This window comes from Halichoerus grypus, chromosome 12 (genome assembly GCF_964656455.1).
Source record: "Halichoerus grypus chromosome 12, mHalGry1.hap1.1, whole genome shotgun sequence".
NCBI classification, from domain to species: Eukaryota; Metazoa; Chordata; class Mammalia; order Carnivora; family Phocidae; genus Halichoerus; species Halichoerus grypus.
In genome coordinates, this window is record NC_135723.1 from 47709699 (window position 1) to 47732118 (window position 22420).

Here is a 22420-nt window from a genome sequence, read left to right on the forward strand (position 1 = left end):
CTTCCCTCTGCCCTCATCTCTTCTGTTTCTCCCTTTCTCTCTCTCTCTCTGCTAAGTTTGGAACAAAAATGCCTTAGACATTAACAAAGTTTATTTCCCCAGGTATTTCTTAAAGTCTTAATGGGCTTTTAAATTGTGAAACTCCTGGATGGGGGACACTGCATGCCTCATTCTCAAACAACAATTATTTTTTTGTTTGAAATCTATTTTAACATATGAATATCAACATATGAATGCTGCATGGGATAGCATTTGAGTAAGCATAGGCTAGATTTTGTAATATGGTTTTATGTACATTAACAAATATGTTCATTTTCAGGACATTCAAGGTATATTAATATGTGTTGAAATCTACTATAAGGTGAATATGATTTCATTGTTAGATCAATTTATTTTCATATATCTCATGAAACAAAATTAAATCTTGTAAAATGAAAATGTCTATTCTACATGCAAAGAAAACTTACAGGTACAAAATTTTAATGAGATCACTACTAAATTTTATAATACACATGGCACAAAATTCACACAAAAAAAGTATACAGTAAAAATTTAGTCTCCACCTCAACTATTTAGTTCCCTTTTCCAGGAGGAACCAGAGTTAAGAGATTTTGGTGAATTCCTCTAAAGATATGATGTGCACATGTACATACTCATATGTACATTTCTTCCATTTTCTTTAAACCAAAATTGTACCTGGCTGAACTATGAGAGAAAAGGCAAAACATAATATCATGATTTATGATTTCTAGGGTTGTTAAACTAGCCAAACACAGGGACTATAGAGACTTGGGCTTTGAGCATTAATATATAAATCACTCAAATATCTGCATAGAAAGACAGATTATGATTTTGTAACTTTGTGAAATGAACATAGTAGAAATGGGTATAATTGAAGCAAAGATGATTCACTTCTTCTGTCTCAATATTTCTAGGGGGTCGAGGGGAAATAGCCCTGTTTCTGTCTAGAAATGGGAAAGATACAAAACCAAACCTTCCCCTATGTCCTTGAATATCCAAAAAAGTCAACATCTACATTTGGAAGGGAAAAATGTGTATTACTATAGTAGCAAAACTAATTCTAATTGTCAAGGCTCTTCTCCTTAAAGAATAAATCTTTAAAATTAGTTTATGTTAGCATTGATAATTCTCTGGTTTATTTCCCATTTGGTTGAGGCCAATACTGGGCAGACAGTACAGAGACGCCAGGGCTTGCCTGATGCCTTTGTAACACACAGTTACTCAGCATTATCAAATCACAGTCCCATGTTTTTCTTTGGGATTTAGGATGATCACCCCTCATACCCCTAGCCATGCAAAGACTTCCCATGTATCTTATTATTTTCACCTTATATACTTGAAATTCTTCTTTTCAACATGAGAATGGACTAGAGATCACAATTGCATTCCGCAGTGTAGTTTCGTTAAAACCAGAGGAAAAATTAAATTCATTTACACTTTTGTCCCAATATTTACACACACCCCTAATGTTATTCAGCCATTATATGTAAAATGTTTTATACCTTATAGTGATCCTTTTCATGACATAATTCATCAACAGCAACCACAATTATAATTTTATCATTTGTTACCTTACCTACTGTTGAATTTTTCTGGGTGTTTTTCTCTCATGATGTGGAATCTGTGTGCAATGGAGGCATCCTAAGGAGAGAAACAGAAAAGTAAAATGAGGCAGTTTATGATCCTACTATCTTGTGGAAATAAAGATTAAAAGACAAAAATTAACTAATAATATTTTTAAAGTAACTCTTTCTTAACACTATCACTGCCCAGAAGATATTCTGAAATTAGGCAAAAATGAGTAATCTACACAAATTCAGTGTAAGTGTGATTTACGTCATCATTTCACCACTGGTTACTTGTCATATTGACTTCTAGGAACTGATTTCTATTTAATTTATGTATCTCCTTTACTACCTGATTTTGGCCTCATGATCAAAGTATGTTTAAGAGAGTGTCTATGAACATAAATGTTAAAAGTAGTTGAAAATATTGTTACACGTAGCTGGAAGAATGGCCTAAGCAGAGGAGTAATCAGGTGGAGTACTTTCTAGTCCTGTGAGATTAATTATGAGTAAAAAGATAGTGTGAGGGTGCATATATAAAAAAGTTAAGTATAATACAGGACTTCAAAGTTTGCTAAGAGTGTCTTGAATGTGTAATTATTAACTGTTCACAAGCAACTTTCTGACATATCTTATCTTGCTTAATGGAGAAAAAAAGCAACAAAGAGAAAAAAAATTATTTCTGGAAAATTGATGACAAGTGTAACTAGGCTCTGAGACTCCAAATGCACCAGTTATGAACCCTAATGGATTTCTTTCTTTTAAGAAATCCACTCAGAGTTTCTATGAGACAGAATCACACTGAGCATGGGAGACTGGTGGAATATTGTGATTCAAGCTTTTCAAACATAGACTGTCCTTGCTGACTTTAAACAGTTGCCCTTGTTATATTCCAAGCAAGAATATATTTTCCCATTCTTCATCTACACATGATTAATCACGCCACAATGAGAAACTAATATATTTACCAGTCATCTCAGTAGAAACAGGGCTATTGTTGCGATTAACTGTTAATTTTGTTTCATAGTGCAGATAAAAAAAAAAAAACAAAAAAAAACCAAACACAAAGGAAATAAAGAAGTTGTGTATTTGAGAGAATCTAGAAAACACTAATCAAGGATTAAAAGTCTAATGAATGAAATGAAAAGGCTAATGTGCTTACTCATGCATAACAAAGCATGAGGCACAACAAGAGAGGGACCAATGCCCACTGCAGATGGCAGACTGAGTTGCTTTCCCTACAAGATAAAGCTGTAATAGCACTGCAATTTTTCCCGTACATTTTATCCTCTAAAAATCATTAAGTAATTGAATTAATCCACAAGAGAAAAGGACACAAAGATACAGACAGGTGTACATAGAAACACTTATTAAAAAGTTACCAAAAAAACCCTGTATGGTTTGATATTCTATCTTTGTTATATATACATGATCAACTTCCTGGTTTGCTAAGAAGTAGGAATATCAAGATGGTTCACTTTTATTGGTTCAATAGCTCTCAAATCCAGTCACAGAGTTTCTTCCTTTTTTTTTTTTAATTCTCACTAATAAGTCATAAATATATTCTATCTTAGAATGTTGTCTTATTGTGGTATGGAATTACAGATAAAAATGTGAGCTGGGCTATTTATGATATATTATGTGCCTTGATCATTAATTTTTTAAAACCATTTATTTTGACTTTATCCCTAATCTGGTTCAAAATCAATTTGTAATACCTTATAATTAAATGCATACATCCAGCAGACCAGTTGAACAAAAAGCAAAGGAATATGATTCAAGACCTAAGAATGGATGGTCAATATTGGTTATCCATAGGGAGACTATCATTAAACTTACTTCCGCTTGAATTATTTGTTCCTGCTAACATAGAGAACTGAGACTTTTAAAAATAGACTGTGTAGATTAATTTGCTTCACAAGCATCTATTTTTGCAATGATCTCTTCCTTTTCAAAGCAACATAAAAAGGACAGAGAGGGGGAAAGAAGAAAGGAGGGAAAAGGGAAAGGAGAAGAAAAGAGAGTATCTGAAGAAGATCATTTAATTAGACTGGACTATAATTGAGTACACTCCCAGAAATATAGAACACCAAATAGCCAAGGATAAACTGAATGTTAGTTCTATCTCCAAGATACTTGGGCAATGGATTATGTGGTAAAAGAGGGGATAAATAAAAACTAGTGAGGAACACTGGCATGCCTTTTCCATGTGTTGAATGGGTTTCACCACAAAGAGAGAGTTGGCATTGCTAACTACAGGATTGATAAGACACAATGACAGCAGGTGTTCATTTGGATGAGAATTCAGACCAAATTCCCATGGGACCCTGTCCCTTTGGCATAACCCCAAGAGGCTTAAAAGAGAACTGCCAAACACTGTAAACTTATCCAGCAGCCATATTTCAGAGACACTTAGGACTCCCTAATAGGAGACCAAATAAGAAAAAGATAAAATAGTGTCAGGTTTTTACATAAATTTTGCCCTTTCTCTATGTACCACACTCTTAAGGGACAAAAATTAACCAACATAACTTCCATACCCGAGAATGGACAAACTTTAAATTTAGACAGACTTTCACTTCCAAGACTTGTAACTTTGAGGCAATTATTTACTGTAAGTCACAGCTTCCTTATCTTTAATAAAGGTAAATGATACTCCATTACAGTATTTTGGTGAGATTTTTTGAGATTATTTTGTATAGGGAGGTGTTCATATATTTTATAGCCACATCAGAATTTTATTGAAAGTAAAAGGGAATGCTAAAACATGGTTACACTGCATAATTTTGAAATATGTATTTAATGACTCTCAAATTGGTTTTATTATTTCCTGAAATATAAAATACTTTTATTTTAAATTAATTTAAAACAAAATCAGATTTAAGAAATAAAAATAAAATATACCCATCTTTATTAAAGCAAAACAAATTTAAATATCATCTTAATTTTCTAAGCAGCAGAAAGTACTAATTTATATATATATACACACACACACACAATATACAAAATATTCATATAACAGAGAATCAGCTTCTTAGCTGTCACTGTTATTTTTCTGATGAGTGATTCTTCTTTTCCTGTAAGGGCTTATTATTTTATTTTTTTAAAAATAAAGTCACTCTAAATCTCCAAATTTGCATTTCAAGTTATTAATTTAAAATTTTTGACTATTTCTGTGGATCATAACTTTTTTTTGGATCATGACATTTTAAATTGAGAAAATACTCTAAAAGTGATGAGATACTGTACCTATAACAAACTCTACTAAATGTTTCCAGTGGATTTTTTGAGGTATTATTTACATACCATAAAATTCATCAATTTTAAGTGTACCATTCAATGAGTTTGAACAAAGGTATACAATAACTACTTTCACAAACATGATATAGAAAATTTGCACCACCCCAAAAAGTTCCCTAATGCCCTCTGCATTTATTTATTTATTTTTTTAAAGATTTTATTTATTTATTTGACAGAGAGAGACAGCGAGAGAGGGAACACAAGCAGGGGGAGTGGGAGAGGGAGAAGCAGGCTTCCCACCGAGCAGGGAGCCTGATGCGGGGCTCGATCCCAGGACCCTGGGATCATGACCTGAGCCGAAGGCAGACGCTTAACCAACTGAGCCACCCAGGCGCCCCTGCCCTCTGCATTTATATACTTTTATACTTACACATATCCCCACCACCACCCTCAAAAGACACTGATCTGCTTTCTCTCACCATAGATTTCCTTTCTAAAAATTCCTGTAAATGGAATTTAAAAGTACTATTTTAATGTCAGGCTTTCTTCACTTATTGTAATACTTTTAGGATTCGGCCATTTGTTCCAGTATCAGTGCTTTGTCAGTATTCAGTTGAATAGATATACCACAATATGTTTACTTACTAATTGTTGGCATTTGTCTTTTTATGAATAAAACTGCTATGAACTTCTGAACACAATTCCTTTCATAGACATATGTGATTACATCTTTTGAGTAAATACCTAGGATTGAGACTGCCCAGCTGTATGATAAAGTTTAAATATAACTTTATAAAAAAACTACATTATTTCTCAGAGTAATTGTACCACTTTGCATTTCTACCAGTAATTTTCGAGAGTTCCAGTTACTCCACATCTTTACCAACATTCCACATCCACAACAACCCTTGGCAATTTTTTTAAATTTTATCATTCTGATAAATATGCAGTGGTATCCTTGCTTAGCCTTAACCATTTGAGCCGGCACCATCTGCTTCACTAGAGGAGTCAATTCTGATGAAAATATAAGATACGAAAGTTCTGGTAGAGACTTACTCTACCGCAGCCATTCATCGGTGAAGCTCTTATATGTTCTCAGCAATGAGCACTCTCTGGAATCCCACCTCACACAATCATCCTACATATAGTCTAAGGGTTTTAAAGAATTCTTCTTTTTCTATTAAATTTCTGCGAAAAAGATATTCAGAGACTATATGCTTAGAATCTCCCTTGAAGAACTTTATTTAAGCTGTCAAACTGATAATGATCTTTTTCTTTGCTTAAACTAAACTTTAAATAAAAAAATTAAAAATTCAATATATCATAATTGTTTAAATAAATTTTCCTTATTGTTTACAGAAGTTGATTATCTTTTCATATGCTTTTGTCCATATTTATTTTCTGTGGAGTACCTAGTCAAGTCCTTTATCCATTTTGTCTATGCACATTAAAATAATTATTTATATTAATAACCATGACAGTAATTAGTAATAATTAAATATTTACTACTCTTAAGGCTCTATTTTAAGAGCTTTACATGTAGTATTTCATTTAATCTTCACAAATTTTTTTTTTTAAGATTTTATTTATTTATTTGAGAGAGAGAGAATGAGAGAGAGCACATGAGAGGGGTTAGGATCAGAGGGAGAAGCAGACTTCCTGCCGAGCAGGGAGCCCGATGCAGGACTCGATCCAGGGACTCCAGGATCATTACCTGAGCCAAAGGCAGTCGCTTAACCAACTGAGCCACCCAGGTGCCCCTAATCTTCAGAAAAATTTTATGAGCTATCTACTGTTATCTGCATTTTATGAATGAGAAAACAGGATTATGGATTTTAGAACCCTTCTAGACCATACAGGAAAAAGCTGTGGAATTCACAGGTGAATACAGGTAATTGCCTTCAGGTCTTTTATATTTTTTGCTAGCATTGAGAAAGCCATGCAATTGTAAATATTTCCTCCCTTTTTTTTTTTACTTTTTTTTGTTTACCTTGTAGAGTTTTGAATTTTTATATTTCAGACATATCAACCCTTTTTTGAGTTTTGAGTCATTTTTAGAAACAGCCTTCTTCATAATTAAGCAGGATACTTTTACCTTAAAACTTCATAATTTACACCATATTTTTAGAATCATTTCAGATTTATACATATTATATATATACTAATAGAATTTGTTTAATAATCTACTTTTCCCTCTTTGTTTGAATACAGTTAATTCTATAATAAATTTCCATCTCTATCTCTCTATATGTTACTTCTGAACTACAGCAAACTATTTTAAATATTCTAGTTTTGTACTACATTTTCATATTTGGTTGGGCTAGAATCACCCAAATTGATTCTAATCACTGGAACTTGGTAAAGTTTTTGCAGATGTGATCAAGTTAAAGATTAATATTGCTTGGGACCAATGATTCTTTTCTGCCTTGCACTTTCTTTCTTTTGGAAAAGAAGTGTCTAACTATTCTACTATGCTATTTTGAAAACAGATAACTTGTTTTCTAGTTTCACAGGCCCACAATAGAGAAGAAATTTGCCCAGTATGAATCATATGCTGAGTCTTACCTATAACAGATTTCAACGATTTACACAGTAAGGTTTAGGACTTGGAGCTGATGATATTGATATGGGCCTTTTGACTTGAGTTGATATAATGGACTGAGACATGTGGAGATACTGAAATGAGGTGTAAATATTTTGCATGGGGGACAGAATAAATCTATGAGGGACAACAGGCAGATACTAGTGGGATGAATGGCGACCCCTAAATATATCTGTCCTTAATCCCTGGAACCTGAAAATGTCACCTTATATGGTAAACTTTTTACAAATGTGATTAAAGGGGGTGCCTGGGTGGCTCAGTTGGTTAAGTGACTGTCTTTGGCTCAGGTCATGATCCTGGAGTCCCTGGATCGAGTCCCGCATCGGGCTCCCTGCTCAGCAGGGAGTCTGCTTCTCCCTCTGACCCGCCTCCCTCATGTGCTCTCTCTCTCTCTCTCTCTCATTCTCTCTGTCTCAAATAAATAAATAAAATCTTTAAAAAAAACAAAAAACAAAAAAAGCAAATGTGATTAAAGATCTTGAAATGAGGAGATTATCCTGAATTATTTAAATAAGACCTAAATGCCTTTACAAGTGTCCTTATCAGAGAGAGACACAGGGAAATTTGACAGACAGAAGAAGAGGAGGCAATGTGACCATACAGGTAGAGATTTCAGTGATGCAGCCAGACATGAGGCAAGGCTGACAGCCACCAGAAGCCAGAAGTGGCAAAGAACAGATGCCCCCTTAAAGCCTTTCCAGGACCATGAACCTGTTGACACCATGATTTCTGCCTAGGGAAATGAAATTTGGACTTCCAGACGCTTGCACTGTGAGAGAATACACTTCTGTTGTTTTAAGCCACCAAGTCTGTGGTAGTTTGTTACAGCAAGCACAGGAAATTTATACATCATTTATCCTTATAGCTTGTTTCAGGAAAGCATTATCTTAATTTTGTCTGAATCCTTATTTTATTCTCTCAATTCCAATTGCATTATTTTTTTGCATTTAACATGATGTTCAGAATCTGTAATTTAACAAAAAAAGAATATAAGATGAAAATAGGCATCACAAATTCTATATGTCAACTACATAAAGTGGGCATGAAACAAACAGCAAAACCGTAGAAAGGTAGAGCTTCTTGCCTTTACAGGAAAGACTTAATTCAACCCCAGATACTCCTGCTTGAGTATCTATTTAACATGGCATTGGAGGTCTTTAGAAATACAACAGATAAAAAAGAGATATATGTATTATAAAGAAAGAGAAAAACTATCCTTATTTATAGGTGACATAATATTCTATATAGAAAATCCAAAGGAATCAAATGAAATCCACATAACTTAAGGGTTTAAGGAGCTGTCCAGATATACAAAGAGTGTATAAAATTAGTAGAATTAAACACATTGAAACAAAGTAATAGAAAATTATCCCATTCACAGTAACAATAACAAGTACCAGGGGAAAGTACTACCAGTGTGAGTCCTACAGAAGAACATGATAATTACTGAAAGACACAGATGCATACTATTCTGAGTTGCAATGATTTATGGAGTTGGAGTTAGAGGATATGAGGAGTGGTACAGTATCTTCTGAACTTGAGCATCAGTGGAAGCACATGGCCTTTTCTCTATTGCACGGCATTTACTATCTCTTGGAATTGGTTTTTGAGGGGTGTGGGTGTGTGTGTGTGTGTGTGTGTGTGTGAATCCCCAGGAACTCAGAGGCATCGAGTTGCACATGTGCAACTTATCCTGCTGTGAAAACTTCAGATGCAACCCATTGTGGACTTCTGTTAGCTAGCTTTTGATTATACTCCTGGGACAACCAGGGCATTTTTCTAGAATTAAAAATTTAGACTTAGAGAAATACATTACTGAGAGCAAGATGACAGGTGTTCGTCATTTAGAGCCAGTCCCTGAGGTAGGATATGAGATTTGCTGAATGGTAGACGCAGGCTCAAAAGCAGAGCTTTCATGAGGAGACTTTTGCAAAGTCTTCACTGGCTTCATTGCGAGCAGACTTCTCATGAATTTTTTAAATTAAGAGAAATTTCTTTAAATTACCTTCTCTTGGATGACGGCAAAAATTATAATTAAGTTTTAGTTTAAATTACTGCTCTCAAATTTTATAATTCTCTTTTGTTTTGTTCCCAAGTATTCGGTCAAATTGGAGAAAGCCATGCCACTCACTCTGTGTGTCCATGTTCTATTTGGAAGCGAGACTTGGGGTTATATGTGAGATGAAGCCTGTCCCCATATCAGCATCTTCCCACTCTCTTTTCCATTTATCAAGAGACCCTTAGGAAGGTGGTAGCTTTACACTGAGAGAAGCTGCATCATCAGTGTCCCATAAAAAACAGGTGATATACTAGGGGCTCCTGGGTGGCTCAGTTGGTTAAGCATCTGCCTTCGGCTCAGAGGGAGAGAATCCCAATCCCCTCACATGGCGCTCGATCTGATGATCCTGAGATCATGACCTGAGCCAAAATCAGGAGTCAGGCGCTTAACCATCTGAGCCACCCAGGCACCCCAGTATACACTTTATTCTTAATGCATACATCTAAACTTACAGGGTGCTTTTAGGTAATGATGGCAACTTTGGTTTCATTTTTTGAAATAACACAAATTATTCCAGGTGTTTTGCTTTTTAAAATGATAAAGTTTAGTATTTATTTCCAGGTATCATGTAATAACTATTTTATTTAATTAAGCATTTTACTTTATTTTTTTTAGATTTTATTTATTTATTTGACAGAGAGAGAGAGAGACAGCGAGAAAGGGGACACAAGCAGGGGGTGTGGGAGAGGGAGAAGCAGGCTCCCCGCTGAGCAGGGAGCCCGATGTGGAGCTCCGTCCCAGGACCCCAGGATCATGACCTGAGCAGAAGGCAGACGCTTAACCGACTGAACCACGCAGGCGTCCCTAATTAAACATTTTAAATGCATATTTTATATACACATATACACTTGTATATTATAGTTAATTGATATTTTCGTTGATATAACAATAGCCACCCTGTCAATTCTTTTGCATATATTTGGTGCTTATGCTTCTTAGACTTGTATATTTTTACATATAGGTTTTTATTCTGATATGAGTATTGAACCTTAAGGACTGTAATTCCTCTATTCTGGATTGCTTCTGTTTGCTTATCTAGATCCTCTCTCTACCCTTCTCCATTGTGCTCTCTGACTGGGCAGTGTCCTGTATAGCTATCAGATTCCTCTTGTCCTTTTGCGTCTAATTGTCCTTGCCAGTTGAGAGCCCCAGCTAGAGATGGGAAGGAGACATGTGAGTTAGGGTAATTAAATCCCTGGCTCCCTCAGTGAAAAGTCAGTTGCCATTGGATGTCTTTTTCTCTCAGGGCTGTCTTCTATATGTCACTCTATCCTTCTGGGTCTAGTAACTATCTTGTCATATGGTCTGGAAGGACTTAGTTGTGGTAACAGCTTCCATTTACTTATCCCAGTATTCTGCATGACCCTTTCAGCTTCCCAAAGACTTTTTGAGAGTCATTTAACAAGAATAAACTTCTTTCCATTTGGAATAATGCACTTCCTCAGATTAGAGTATATCATCTGTTTTTTTGTTTTGTTTTTTTAAGAATCTCTTCATTTATTTGAGACAGAGTGAGAACTAGAGAGAGAGAGAGAGAGCACACACAGAGGGAGAGGGAGAGAGAGAAGTAGACTCCCCACCAAGCAGGGAGCCTCATGCGGGGCTCGATCCCAGGACCCTGAGATCATGACCTCAGCTGAAGGCAGACGCTTAACCGACTGAGCCACCCAGGCGCCCCTAGTATATCATCAGTTTTTTATAGGACACTGATGATGCAGCTTCTCTCCGTGTAAAGCTACCACCTTCCTAAGGGTCTCTTGATAAATGACCACCCAACCCTGGCGTGCAATCACTCCCTCTCTCTTAATTAATGAAGTGTATACACAGAAACTTTTCCGGCTTTATCAAAGAGTGATGCGTCCCATATAAATATATTTCCACTGTATGTTACACACCAAACTTTTAAATTTAACTAATTTGGGCTAAAAACTATTTTATTATATCTATAGATGTAACTTAGTTAAGCTTAATAGATCAATCCCTTGTCTCAATAAAACTGATACACAGCAGCACCTTTAAGCTACTCTTAATGGCTTGGGCTATCCTGTTAGGTTTCACAGACCTTGTAGAGCGACACACCATGGCCCTCAGTGTGAGAAGGGCTGTTCGCGCTACCGTGAATCACTTCAAACTGTTGTGTTGTGCTTTTTAGTGTTCTTAAGATTTTTTTTTTATTCCTTTCTTCTTGCATCATATCAAACGCTTAACTTTCACTTCTTGCTATAAAGAACACACCTTTCATGCTAAGGAAACTTAGCAGTTTCCTCCTGTTTCACTGATCTCAATTTTCATATTTTGAAAAGAAATGGAGCATTAGAATCTAAAAACTAGAATTGACCATAAATATTGCTCATAGACTAGACAAGCAAAGTGGATTAAACAAAACCAATACAGGTATGGAATATGGCCAAGAAGCACAAAAGAGGCTGAAATAGTCTATGGGTTCTCCTACAAGTGAATTTCAGAAATTTTGCACATGAACTTTTGAGATAATCTTTATAAGCTAAACATTGTATTATACATAATTCCTAGACGGCCATTTTACTCCAAAAGCAAAAGCTAGTAGGACAATTATCTTTGATAAATAAATATTATTGGGATGTAAATATTGTATTTGCATCTCCTATAAAATTTTTTAAAAATTGTAAGAGATTATGGCAAGAGTGAAAAGAAATGTACAAATGATTAGTTTGAGTTTCAATTCTGAAACAGAAAACCCATACTTAAAATTACATAGTAAAATGAGAAGATTCTACTTACATTTTAATAATCTCATTAAAAATTCCTGTTGTTTAAATATATTTTATACAGGAGAGATCATGAAACCAAGCAAACTAGTTCAAGTCATAAGGAAAAAATATCTGACCTCGGAGAATCTAAAGAGACATGCCAAGAAGAGAACCTAAATCATAAATCTCACTCTTGCTCTATAAAATATAACATTTGGGATTAGAACTATCAGAAAACTTCTAGAACAGTTTCTTCACCTTATCCTTAAGCTTCATGAACAAACATCAAAAGAATAAACTTAGTATACATATACTATTATCACAACTATATAATTTCTATGATCAAAATGTTCCTTTAAATACAAATTTTTTTTACTAAACAAATTCTAACTTATTTTTATTGGATTAGAAAGACTACATTCCTCTCAAAGTGCTTCTTTTGATTAAAAATTCCTAGATTTGGAGGCCTAGAAATCTCAAATGAAGCAAACCGTATAGACTACATAATTAGTGAATGAAGTGTAATTCAAATAAATTGCTTTATAATTTTAGTTTTATTCCTAATGTGGAACAATCTAAGAAGATCTTAATTACATGAAAATCCATGAAAGCCAAATTTATAACCGATTTAGTAACAGTAAATCATTAGATCAAGAACTCCCTCTCTAAAAAGCCTAAGGCCAAAACTAAAGAAAGACGTGTGCAGTAATATAGACAAATTGGTGCCTAAGTAGCAAAGCTAATATTTATTTTTTTTATTATTATGTTATGTTAATCACCATACATTACATCATTAGTTTTTGATGTAGTGTTCCATGATTCATTGTTTGCGTATAACACCCAGTGCTCCATGCAGAACGTGCCCTCTTTAATACTCATCACCAGGCTAACCCTTCCCCCCACCCCCCTCCCCTCTAGAACCCTCAGTTTGTTTTTCAGAGTCCATCATCTCTCATGGTTCATCTCCCCCTCCGATTTCCCCCCTTCATTCTTCCCCTCCTGCTATCTTCTTCTTCTTCTTCTTTTTTTAACATACAATGTATTATTTGTTTCAGAGATACAGATCTGTGATTCAACAGTCTTGCATAATTCACCACGCTCACCATAGCACATACCCTCCCCAATGTCTATCACTCAGCCACCCCATCCCTGCCACCCCCCTCCACTCCAGCAACCCTCAGTTTGTTTCCTGAGATTAAGAATTCCTCATATCAGTGAGGTTGTATGATACATGTCTTTCTCTGACTGACTTACTTTGCTCAGCATAATACCCTCCAGTTCCATCCACGTTGTTGCAAATGTGGTATATACAATGGAATATTATGCAGCCGTCAAAAGGAACGAAATCTTTCCAAAGCTAATATTTAAATCAACATTATTATTTTAAAAGACTGCACAATAAAATTTAAGATTTTCAAATTTCACAGTTTTGGTGAGGCAGTGATTAAATTAGTCTATAGTAAAACTCTCCACATAGTAAAACTCAACTCAAACCACGACATAAAGCTGAAATTCTGGAGAGACACTAGTGTTACGGCGTAGTCCTGGAAAGGGAAACCAGACATTCCTCTTCAGAGGGTACAGAGGGAATCAAACCCATACGAAAATGACCTGCTTTGGGTCTACAGAGGACATCAGCCAGTATGTAAAGATACTCTTCCCATGCCTAACAAGAGAGAAGTCTATACCTTTGTCACATGTAAGGTCTAGGATAGGCCCGAAGTTAATGAAAACAGGCCAAGGCCCCCGGGAATGAGGAACTGGAATGCTACACATGATATTAAGGCATTAAGGACATAAAACAGTGTCCAATTTACCCAAACAAGAAAGAAAGTGGCTTGCTCCTCGCCAGGGAGCACAGTAATTAAAAGCACATGCTCTACAATCTCTACGATCTGACAAATAGTTCCTATACTCACGCCATCACTACACTGATGTTTCTTCACCTGAAAATGGAAACAGCCCATATCTCCCTCATCAGGTTAATACTAAGACCATTTATCAAGGATCATTTTTGTAAGGAGTTTTACCCCTTGGCACAAAGCCTGACAGTAAACAAAACAAGAAAGGTATTATTCCATTGCTCAGGTACTGGGCAAATAAAAACTACTAGTCTAAGAGAAGAAGAAACAAATTGATGGCACCTTAACAAAGAACTGATCTGCTTCCTTATGTATCACCTGACTAGAAAATATTTACAAAAAAAACTTTGCAAAGATGACCAAATGCCTAGACTATTTCACAAATTCTGCTAGTGTCCACTGAATATTGAATAATGTGTTGGTTGTTAAAATTTTTTTAATCTCTCCACAGTAGAATTCTTATAATTTGCATTCTTCTTTCCCAATTTGGGAAAAAATTAACAAGTATATGACCTTAAATACTGAAGTATTTTTTCACAGTAAACTAGATCCTTAGTTCTGTTTTAGTTTCTAGAAACCTTGGGTATTTTGTTGATTATCTATTATCTTCAATAATCAAGATATCTTTTTCAGTTAAAACATAAAGTTTGAATCCATCAACTACATTTATGTCTGAGGTTGACTTGGTCATTACAGTACTCATTCAATCTGATACAACCTGCAAATGTATTCACTGCTTTGATGTAATTTCAGCACATGTGCAAAGAAAGTCTTGTCTTTGAATACCCAGGGGGTTGAAATGTGAATAGCATTTTCCATAATACCTGAAAAGGCATATTTCTTGCATTTGCAAAATAAAGTTGACACCTGCTGTGTGACTGCCAGTCATTAAACTGGGTTGGCAATGACCAAGGTGGTATGACAGCCACGAGTAAACTGAATAAAATGGGGTGAAGGAAGAGTGGTGAAACAAGTGGGCATGGGGGCTGAGGTAGAGCAGAGTGGGGAGAGAACTGAGACTGAAGAAAACAGAAGTTCTATTTACTCTCTGTAAGTAGAAATGGGAGTAGGTCTCAAAGGTGAGGGTGAAGAGAAGCCTGCATATGTGAGACAAGGGTGGGACGGAAGGCAGAGACTGGAATACCACATTGGGGCAGGGAGATGGACAGTTTATTAGAACCCAAAATAATTTGTATGGAAAAAGTATAAAAATAAGGATCTCTATAGAATATTCATAAAGCCAAATTACAGTAGGATGATCACTGGTATTAAGGATAAGGTGCAATTATATCATCTTTATCCCATTTAAATCTATAAGGTAAGTACTACTGTAGAGAAAAAAATGGAAGGTTCATTGGTTTATATAACTCTACATAACTCATCAAGTTGGAGTAGCCAAACATAAACCAGAACATATGTGTCTATACATAAATAGTTTATAGTCCTATAGTCTATTGCTTTAAAGGCCATATTTAAAAATTCCTTCAAAAATAACTCTAGCTTTATTACAGGAATGGTTTCCAACTAGGACTATACATCCTTTGTGTCTGAACAACAATTGATACTACTGGTTTGGTTGATTTCAATAAGATATCTCAGGGTGATACCACATGATCTATTTATTTGCTTCATCTTAGGGGGAAAATCACTGAGGAATATCACACCACAGCATTCTCCACGCTGCATTCCCCTGTTCCTTCTCCCACTTCCATCCCTCCACCTTCTCCTCCTATCTGTCTGTCCTCATTCTTTGTCCTCCTAAATACACACATAGGAAAGTCCCTTAGGAAGAGTTCATCATGTTTTTAGAAAATATTTCTTTCCTAGAACTGTATACCTACAAAAGGCATTTACAGGGTAAAACTGGGCTGTGGGAGGTGCTGCTTGTTACCTTCCAATACCTATTTCCTTCCTCTTTCCAACCAAAAGAACTCTTACTTCATCTGGGCTGCCATGTACCAAGCTAATCAACAAGCAAACAACCAAGCAACCAAACCCTAAATCCCCCAGGGTTCTTTTGTAGCTAGGAAAGGTGATCTAGATAAAATTCCTTTCCACCTTCGACCCCCATCATCACTACCATACTCACAAGCATATGGATATAATACCTAAAAGGTATAGCAGATAACTTGAAAAAATAAGAATAAAAGCTATTGCTGAGAACTGATGGAGGCCAAAAAAAAAAAAGAAATGTGCAGTCCTATCAAACATCTTGATGGCCAAGACGACTTCCTCCAGATGAAGAAAGCTCAGACAAGAAGCACCTGACTTGTAACTTGGTTATTGTTCGTTCAGCCAAACCCAATCTTCACTGAAACATAGGTGATCACCTCCTTAGCGTCTCATTCCTCTGAAAACATTAAGATACAGAGTCTGCGAATTCTGTAATGGTGTTTTCTGAGAAATATTCTACTCGATTACTTTTCTTCATGGTTAAAACTACAAAACTTTGTATTTTTGTAGAGAGCTCTGTGATTTCTAAAGGGTTTTCTTGCAAATTATATATGTTGACCTCGTTACCATTGCTAAATTATATATCTGACCTTTTTTGACAGAAACAGGGCAGATATAATATCTTTATTTTAAGGGGAAAAAAAGTCTTTCTGGGCTTAAGGAGCTTTCCTGAGGTTATGAAGCTTGCCTAACACAGGGTATGACTTCCTTATTTATCCCTGCAATACAGTCAGTTCACTTAATATTCATTTTTACAATGGTCTTGTATCTAAGGTATTCCAACATCAATTGCTGTTAATGCCATTAATAACCCATATTTCCTAAAACAACTAAAATTACTCAGAAAATCAGGAGAAGCTGCTTGCATCCATAATTCTATTCACAATCTAATGGTAGGTTTCATTTAATTAATGATATATTTCCTAGGTAATATTAGAAAACAAAATAATGTTGATTGGTTCTCATTAAATAATAGCAGTTGTACTTATTCTTTATTCTCCAGAATAAATACAATTTTGAGTGTACTTTCCTGTAATCATAGTCCTTAAAAAAATGAAATCAGTAAGTCAGTAGCTTGAGACCATAATCAAAGACTCCTAATTTACTTAAGAACTTGAATTCAAAATTCTTCAACAAAGGTAACCTCATGCCTCAATGCTACAAAGAACATCATACAAAGTGACCACAGAGAACTCTCACATCAGTAAACTAGTACTTTAAAGAGGACAAAGAGGGCGCCTGGGTGGCTCAGTTGGTTAAGCAACTGCTTTCGGCTCAGGTCATGATCCTGGAGTCCCGGGATCGAGTCCCGCATCGGGCTCCCTGCTCAGCAGGGAGTCTGCTTCTCCCTCTGACCCTCCTCCCTCTCATGCTCTCTGTCTCTCATTCTCTCTCTCTCAAATAAATAAATAAAATCTTTAAAAAAAAAAAAAAAAAAAAAAGAGGACAAAGAGCTATGATATCATTCTCATGAATGAATAATACTGGTAAGTGAATTTGCAGCAGACTTCAGATATAAAATTACATTGCTTCTAATGTAATATAAAATTAAAATCTACTCAATATCTAGAAAAAATTAAACTTATAAGGAAAACTTGTTCCTGTTAGTCTGCTTTTACTATCCCCAAACAAGGCTGTAACTAGTCTATTAAGAATCTTCTATGGGCAGCAAGAGAAAGGAACAATCACCTCAACAGGTTTTATGTACTGGACAAGGGAGCAGCCCTGTTGGGGAGTGACGGGTGAGCAAAGGTCTGGGGCAGAGGTGAAGGTTCTAGCTCAAAGACTTAGGGGAAAATCCATAAATAACAATCAAAGAGCATATACCAAGCACTGCTTCACTAACATTTAAACTACTTGGTGATGTTTTCCAACTTAAAAGTAAAGGCCTAATCCTTATGAAGGAAAAGTATCTTGCATTGTGGCTCATTTGAAGTAAATACAGTGGTCACATCCGTTAATACCGATGACACAGATGCACAGAAGTAAGGGATATTAGAAACATTACTCTCTGCCTTATACAAATCATGAACTCCCGTGAAGTGTTCCCAAAAGTCCGTAACAGGAAGAGCAACAAAATCTTAAATTCCTAAATATCATCAAATTACAAATATCAACTTACACATGATTCAGTACTCTGTGTTCTACAAATGATTTATCATAGTGGCAAGTTGTTAAGACATATAACCCTTAAATGTTATATACAACTATATTTGTGACAGAATACCGATTATTAAAACACAGGACTCAGAACTTCTTCCTCCTCTGATTGCCCATTTAATATCTTTATCTTCCCCTATCTGCCATGAAAACAAAGTTCAGATATCTTTTGATTTGATTTTTTCTGGAGAAAAGTACTAGAAGAAAAGGATTTATACCTCTTATATGAGGTATCTAAAAAAGACAAATTCACAGAATCCAAAAGTGGAATAGTGGTTGCCAAGAGCTGGGGAGAGGGATATATGGGAGTAACTAATCAAAGGCAATAAAGTTTCAGTCACAGTAGATAAATAAACTCCAGAGATCTCCTATACAACACTGTACCTATAGTAAATGATACACTGTATACTTAAAATTTTGTTAAGAGGGTAGATCTCATGTTAGTGTTCTCTACACAATAAAAAAAAAAACAAAACAAAACAAATTAAAATTTAAAAAAACGGATTACAATCCGCAGAGGGCTACTTATTGAAAAAAACTCTTTGTGGGGCTGTGTCATGAATAAGAGTGAAGAGATGACGATGTTAATACAATGGAAGGGAAATTAGGGAGTTCTGTTTAAAGTGAAGAGGTGAGAGGTGCTAGGGATTAGGAGTAGACAATGTTTATAGGAGTTGCTGTGTTCAAGGCAAATATGAATACAGATGAAAGATTCTGTTTGGGTCATCCTTTAAATTCAAAATAGGACTTCAGAGGTTATTTCTTTATAAGCAATTCAGAGGCGTTTTATTTTTTAAGTAGTTTTGAAATGCTTAAAACTGTTGTTCTGTGAAACCTTTCTTCCATGAACACCTATTTTTCATGATGAAATTACCTACAAGAAAAAGAACATAAGAAGATTCCCCTAAGAATAGAACTGAGTATTTATAACCTTATGGTTTTGGAGTGCTAATCAAACCTGTGCTTGACAAATACGTGGGCCAGCTGCCTGAACTGAAAGTAAAGTTTTCTACAGTTGTTGTAAACCTGATGTCTCCCCAGGTCTGATCTTTGACTGATGGCATCTTACTGGGTTCTCATTTGGGCTTGGAATCTGCTCAAGCCCTCTCCACACTAGTTGGCCAAGAGAGTTTCACATACAGACTTTGATCTTTTGGACATAATAGACATTCTTACTTTTCTCACACCTGTGCAGGTGGCCTCATCTCCTACACACACACACACACACGCACGTGTGCATGCACACAAGTGCACATGTACAAAGCTAAACTAAGGGACTTACCAATACCCTGTCACCAAACCTAACACATAACTGTTTTCAAACACACCCTGTTCTTTCATCTGTTACAACGGAGGTTCCCTTCCTTCATTCTAAGACCGGTCTCCTGTGCTTGAATCATACTCCTTCTAAATCTCTTACGAACCATAATACATTAGGAGTTTATGTCCTCTCCTGCACTTCATCTTCTCTCTCTCTCTCTCAATAGAAACTGTTTAGGTATCAGTAATGTAAACAAAAATCTCTTTACACTACTGTGCCTGTAAAATACTGGCACTTTGTTTTCCACTTTTTACTCCAACTTCTTAAAAATACTGACTAGACTCTCTCACTTCACTTCTACCTCTGACTCTCTAATCCACTGCAATCTGGCTTTCTACTTCACTACTTAAAAGTATTAGCTATGTCTCTTTGCTTCCTCTACTAACTTTCACTCCTTATACAACTAGAGTTTGGAGTGTAATTTATCAATCCATTATAAATTACATCCCTGACCTCTTGGCAATTTTGCCTCTATTTCTTTTCCTTCCTTCCTATTTGCCCTGACTTGAATCAGACCAAGTCCTGGTTTTTCTCCTATTTTTCAGGCCATCTATCTGTTTACTTGGCAGGCTACTCCTCTGTCTGTATCCTCAGTAATGATTTTTCTTGGGATTCTGTCCTCATACTCTTTTTTTCTAACTCTACACAAGTGGGTCTGAAAAGGAAAGGCTTGGAATCATATTAGGGAGATGAAACTTGATTTGAAAACAAAAAAACCACAGAAATGTTTTAAACAGGGCATCATATTTGCATTTTAGAACAATCATTTGGATGCTGTATGGAAAATTTGTGTGGTAGGCTCAATACTGGGGAGCAATAAAATAACTGAATTAGAATAGTAGTAGTAGTATGGATAGAAAGGAAGGTTCTCATTCACTAAATATTTAAGTGGTAAATACTGACCTTGATGATTGATTATGCATTGAATGATTGAGTTGTAAGAGGGAGGAAAGGATCACAAATGACTCTGATTTTTGACTTGGGTAATTGGATTATTCTGGTGCCTCCAACTGAAGATAGAGAAAGAATAGGAAGTTCAGCAGCGATGACAGTCATCTTGAGTCACAGTGAAGCTCTTTGCTTGTGTAACTTTACATTGAGATTTAATATCTAGTCTTAGAAAGTATACACAATGAATAAATGGATACAACTGTGTTAACCACATCCAGAATAAAAAAAAAAAAAAAGAGTACATTTGTATGGTCTCCAAAACTCCAGTTCCATTATAAGAAGTTGAGTTTTAGTCCTTTCCTAACTAGCCTTGACTCTGACTCAAGTATAGATCATATATAAAAATCACACACACAGAATAACTGCCTTCGGCCAAATATTATGGTAAATATGACATTTGACGACAGTCACTCCCTATGTCTTTAAAAGGCTGAATGACTAAAAGCCTATCTAAAGTTATTTCTGCCATTCATAAACTTATGTGTATTTATAATCATGTGACGGTGGGTGTTAATAACTTTCAACTAATTAACCAAGTAGAAGAGATTGATGGTTATGAGAATACTTAAAAAGACTGTGTCAACAAGAAAATATTATAAAAAATATTAGAATCTCAAATAAAAACTTATGTGATACATTGCAATAATATTAACAGTCATTTCTTTCCAGAATTTATCTTTCCTTTGAAAATTGCCAATTATTATCAATATTTATATAAAAACTTAAAATATATGAACAAATTTATGTAATGTTTACATATAATGATGAATGATTCAGGTTATATTATTTCATTTTCCCACAATGTTGATTTCTGACTTTGACATAGTTTGAAACAACCATTTAAACTTTCAGTGTGAAACAATCACACAAATTAGAGATTTTAAATCAAATAGTCCTTATTTTCTCTGTCGCTTGCAAGCAATGGGATTCTGGGAAAATTATTTTCTGTCTTTGAAGTTATGGTAAGGAATAAGAAAACAGTTTGGTAAAAAAGTCAAACCAATACCTGCCAGACAGAAAATATTTAACAATGATATTTATTCTTTTTTTTTTTCATTGTATTTGGATTTGCTAATGTAAGACTCAGCACTGGAAATTTGGTGTAAGAAAAGTATCAGATTTCTGATTTCATAAGTTGTGACATTTTTAAATACCTACATATATTTATTTTTATTTATTTTTTAAGATTTTATTTATTTATTTATTTGAAAGAGAGAGAGAGTGAGCAGGCGGATGAGCAGAGGGGGAAAGAGAAGGAGGGCCAAAGAATTTCAGACTCTACGCTGAGCGCAGAGCCTGATGTTGGACTCGATCTCATGACCCTGAGATCATGACCTGAGCCTACACCAAGAGTCGGTTGCTTAACTGACTGAACCACCCAGGGATCCCAATATTATCTTTTAAATAAATCAAACAAAAACACCTGTTTTTGCTTGTGAGTTGCATACAATATATTGACCTAATTAAAAAAGTAAGAACTAGAGCATTTTCTTTACTAAAGCAACTTCACACATAAAAATTTGATACAATTATTGGTTTTTCCTTATCTTTCCAGTAATTCTTAAAATTTCTGCATTTAAAACATGTCATACATTTGTTTCAAGACCTTTCTGAGTAATACTGGGACATATTTCATTGACAGTTTTCATGAGAGATCAAAGTTACTAGAAAGTTGACAGCATGAGAAAATAACCCAAATCACTAAACTCCAAAGGCTTTTTTAGAATTGTTCTCTGAAGCCCTTCAACATTCAGCACTGCACTCCATTTCTTTCAAACTCATAATCTTAAAATCACAACATTTTTGGTTACACTTTCTTCTACAGATTTCAACTTTTGCTACAATCTAGTTAAGTATTTGCAGCTCTGACTACTCTCTTAATATTCAGTTGCATTTTTCCAAATCCATGTTTTATGTTGCCATGCAGGTATCATGCTGATAATTCAAACTCAGCATT

At 35.3% G+C, this 22420-nt stretch overlaps 1 protein-coding gene across 10 annotated transcripts in view; it reads right to left on the reverse strand.

Annotated features, from left to right (window-relative positions):
• The window catches only part of DGKB (diacylglycerol kinase beta), a 731665-nt gene that overhangs the window by 334168 nt on the left and 375077 nt on the right, over nucleotides 1-22420 (reverse strand). For all 10 annotated transcript variants that reach the window (XM_078059329.1, XM_078059328.1, XM_078059325.1 and 7 more), the window contains one exon: nucleotides 1598-1662. In XM_078059329.1, the coding sequence (XP_077915455.1) occupies nucleotides 1598-1662 (65 nt within the window). The remainder of the gene's footprint in view (nucleotides 1-1597; nucleotides 1663-22420) is intronic.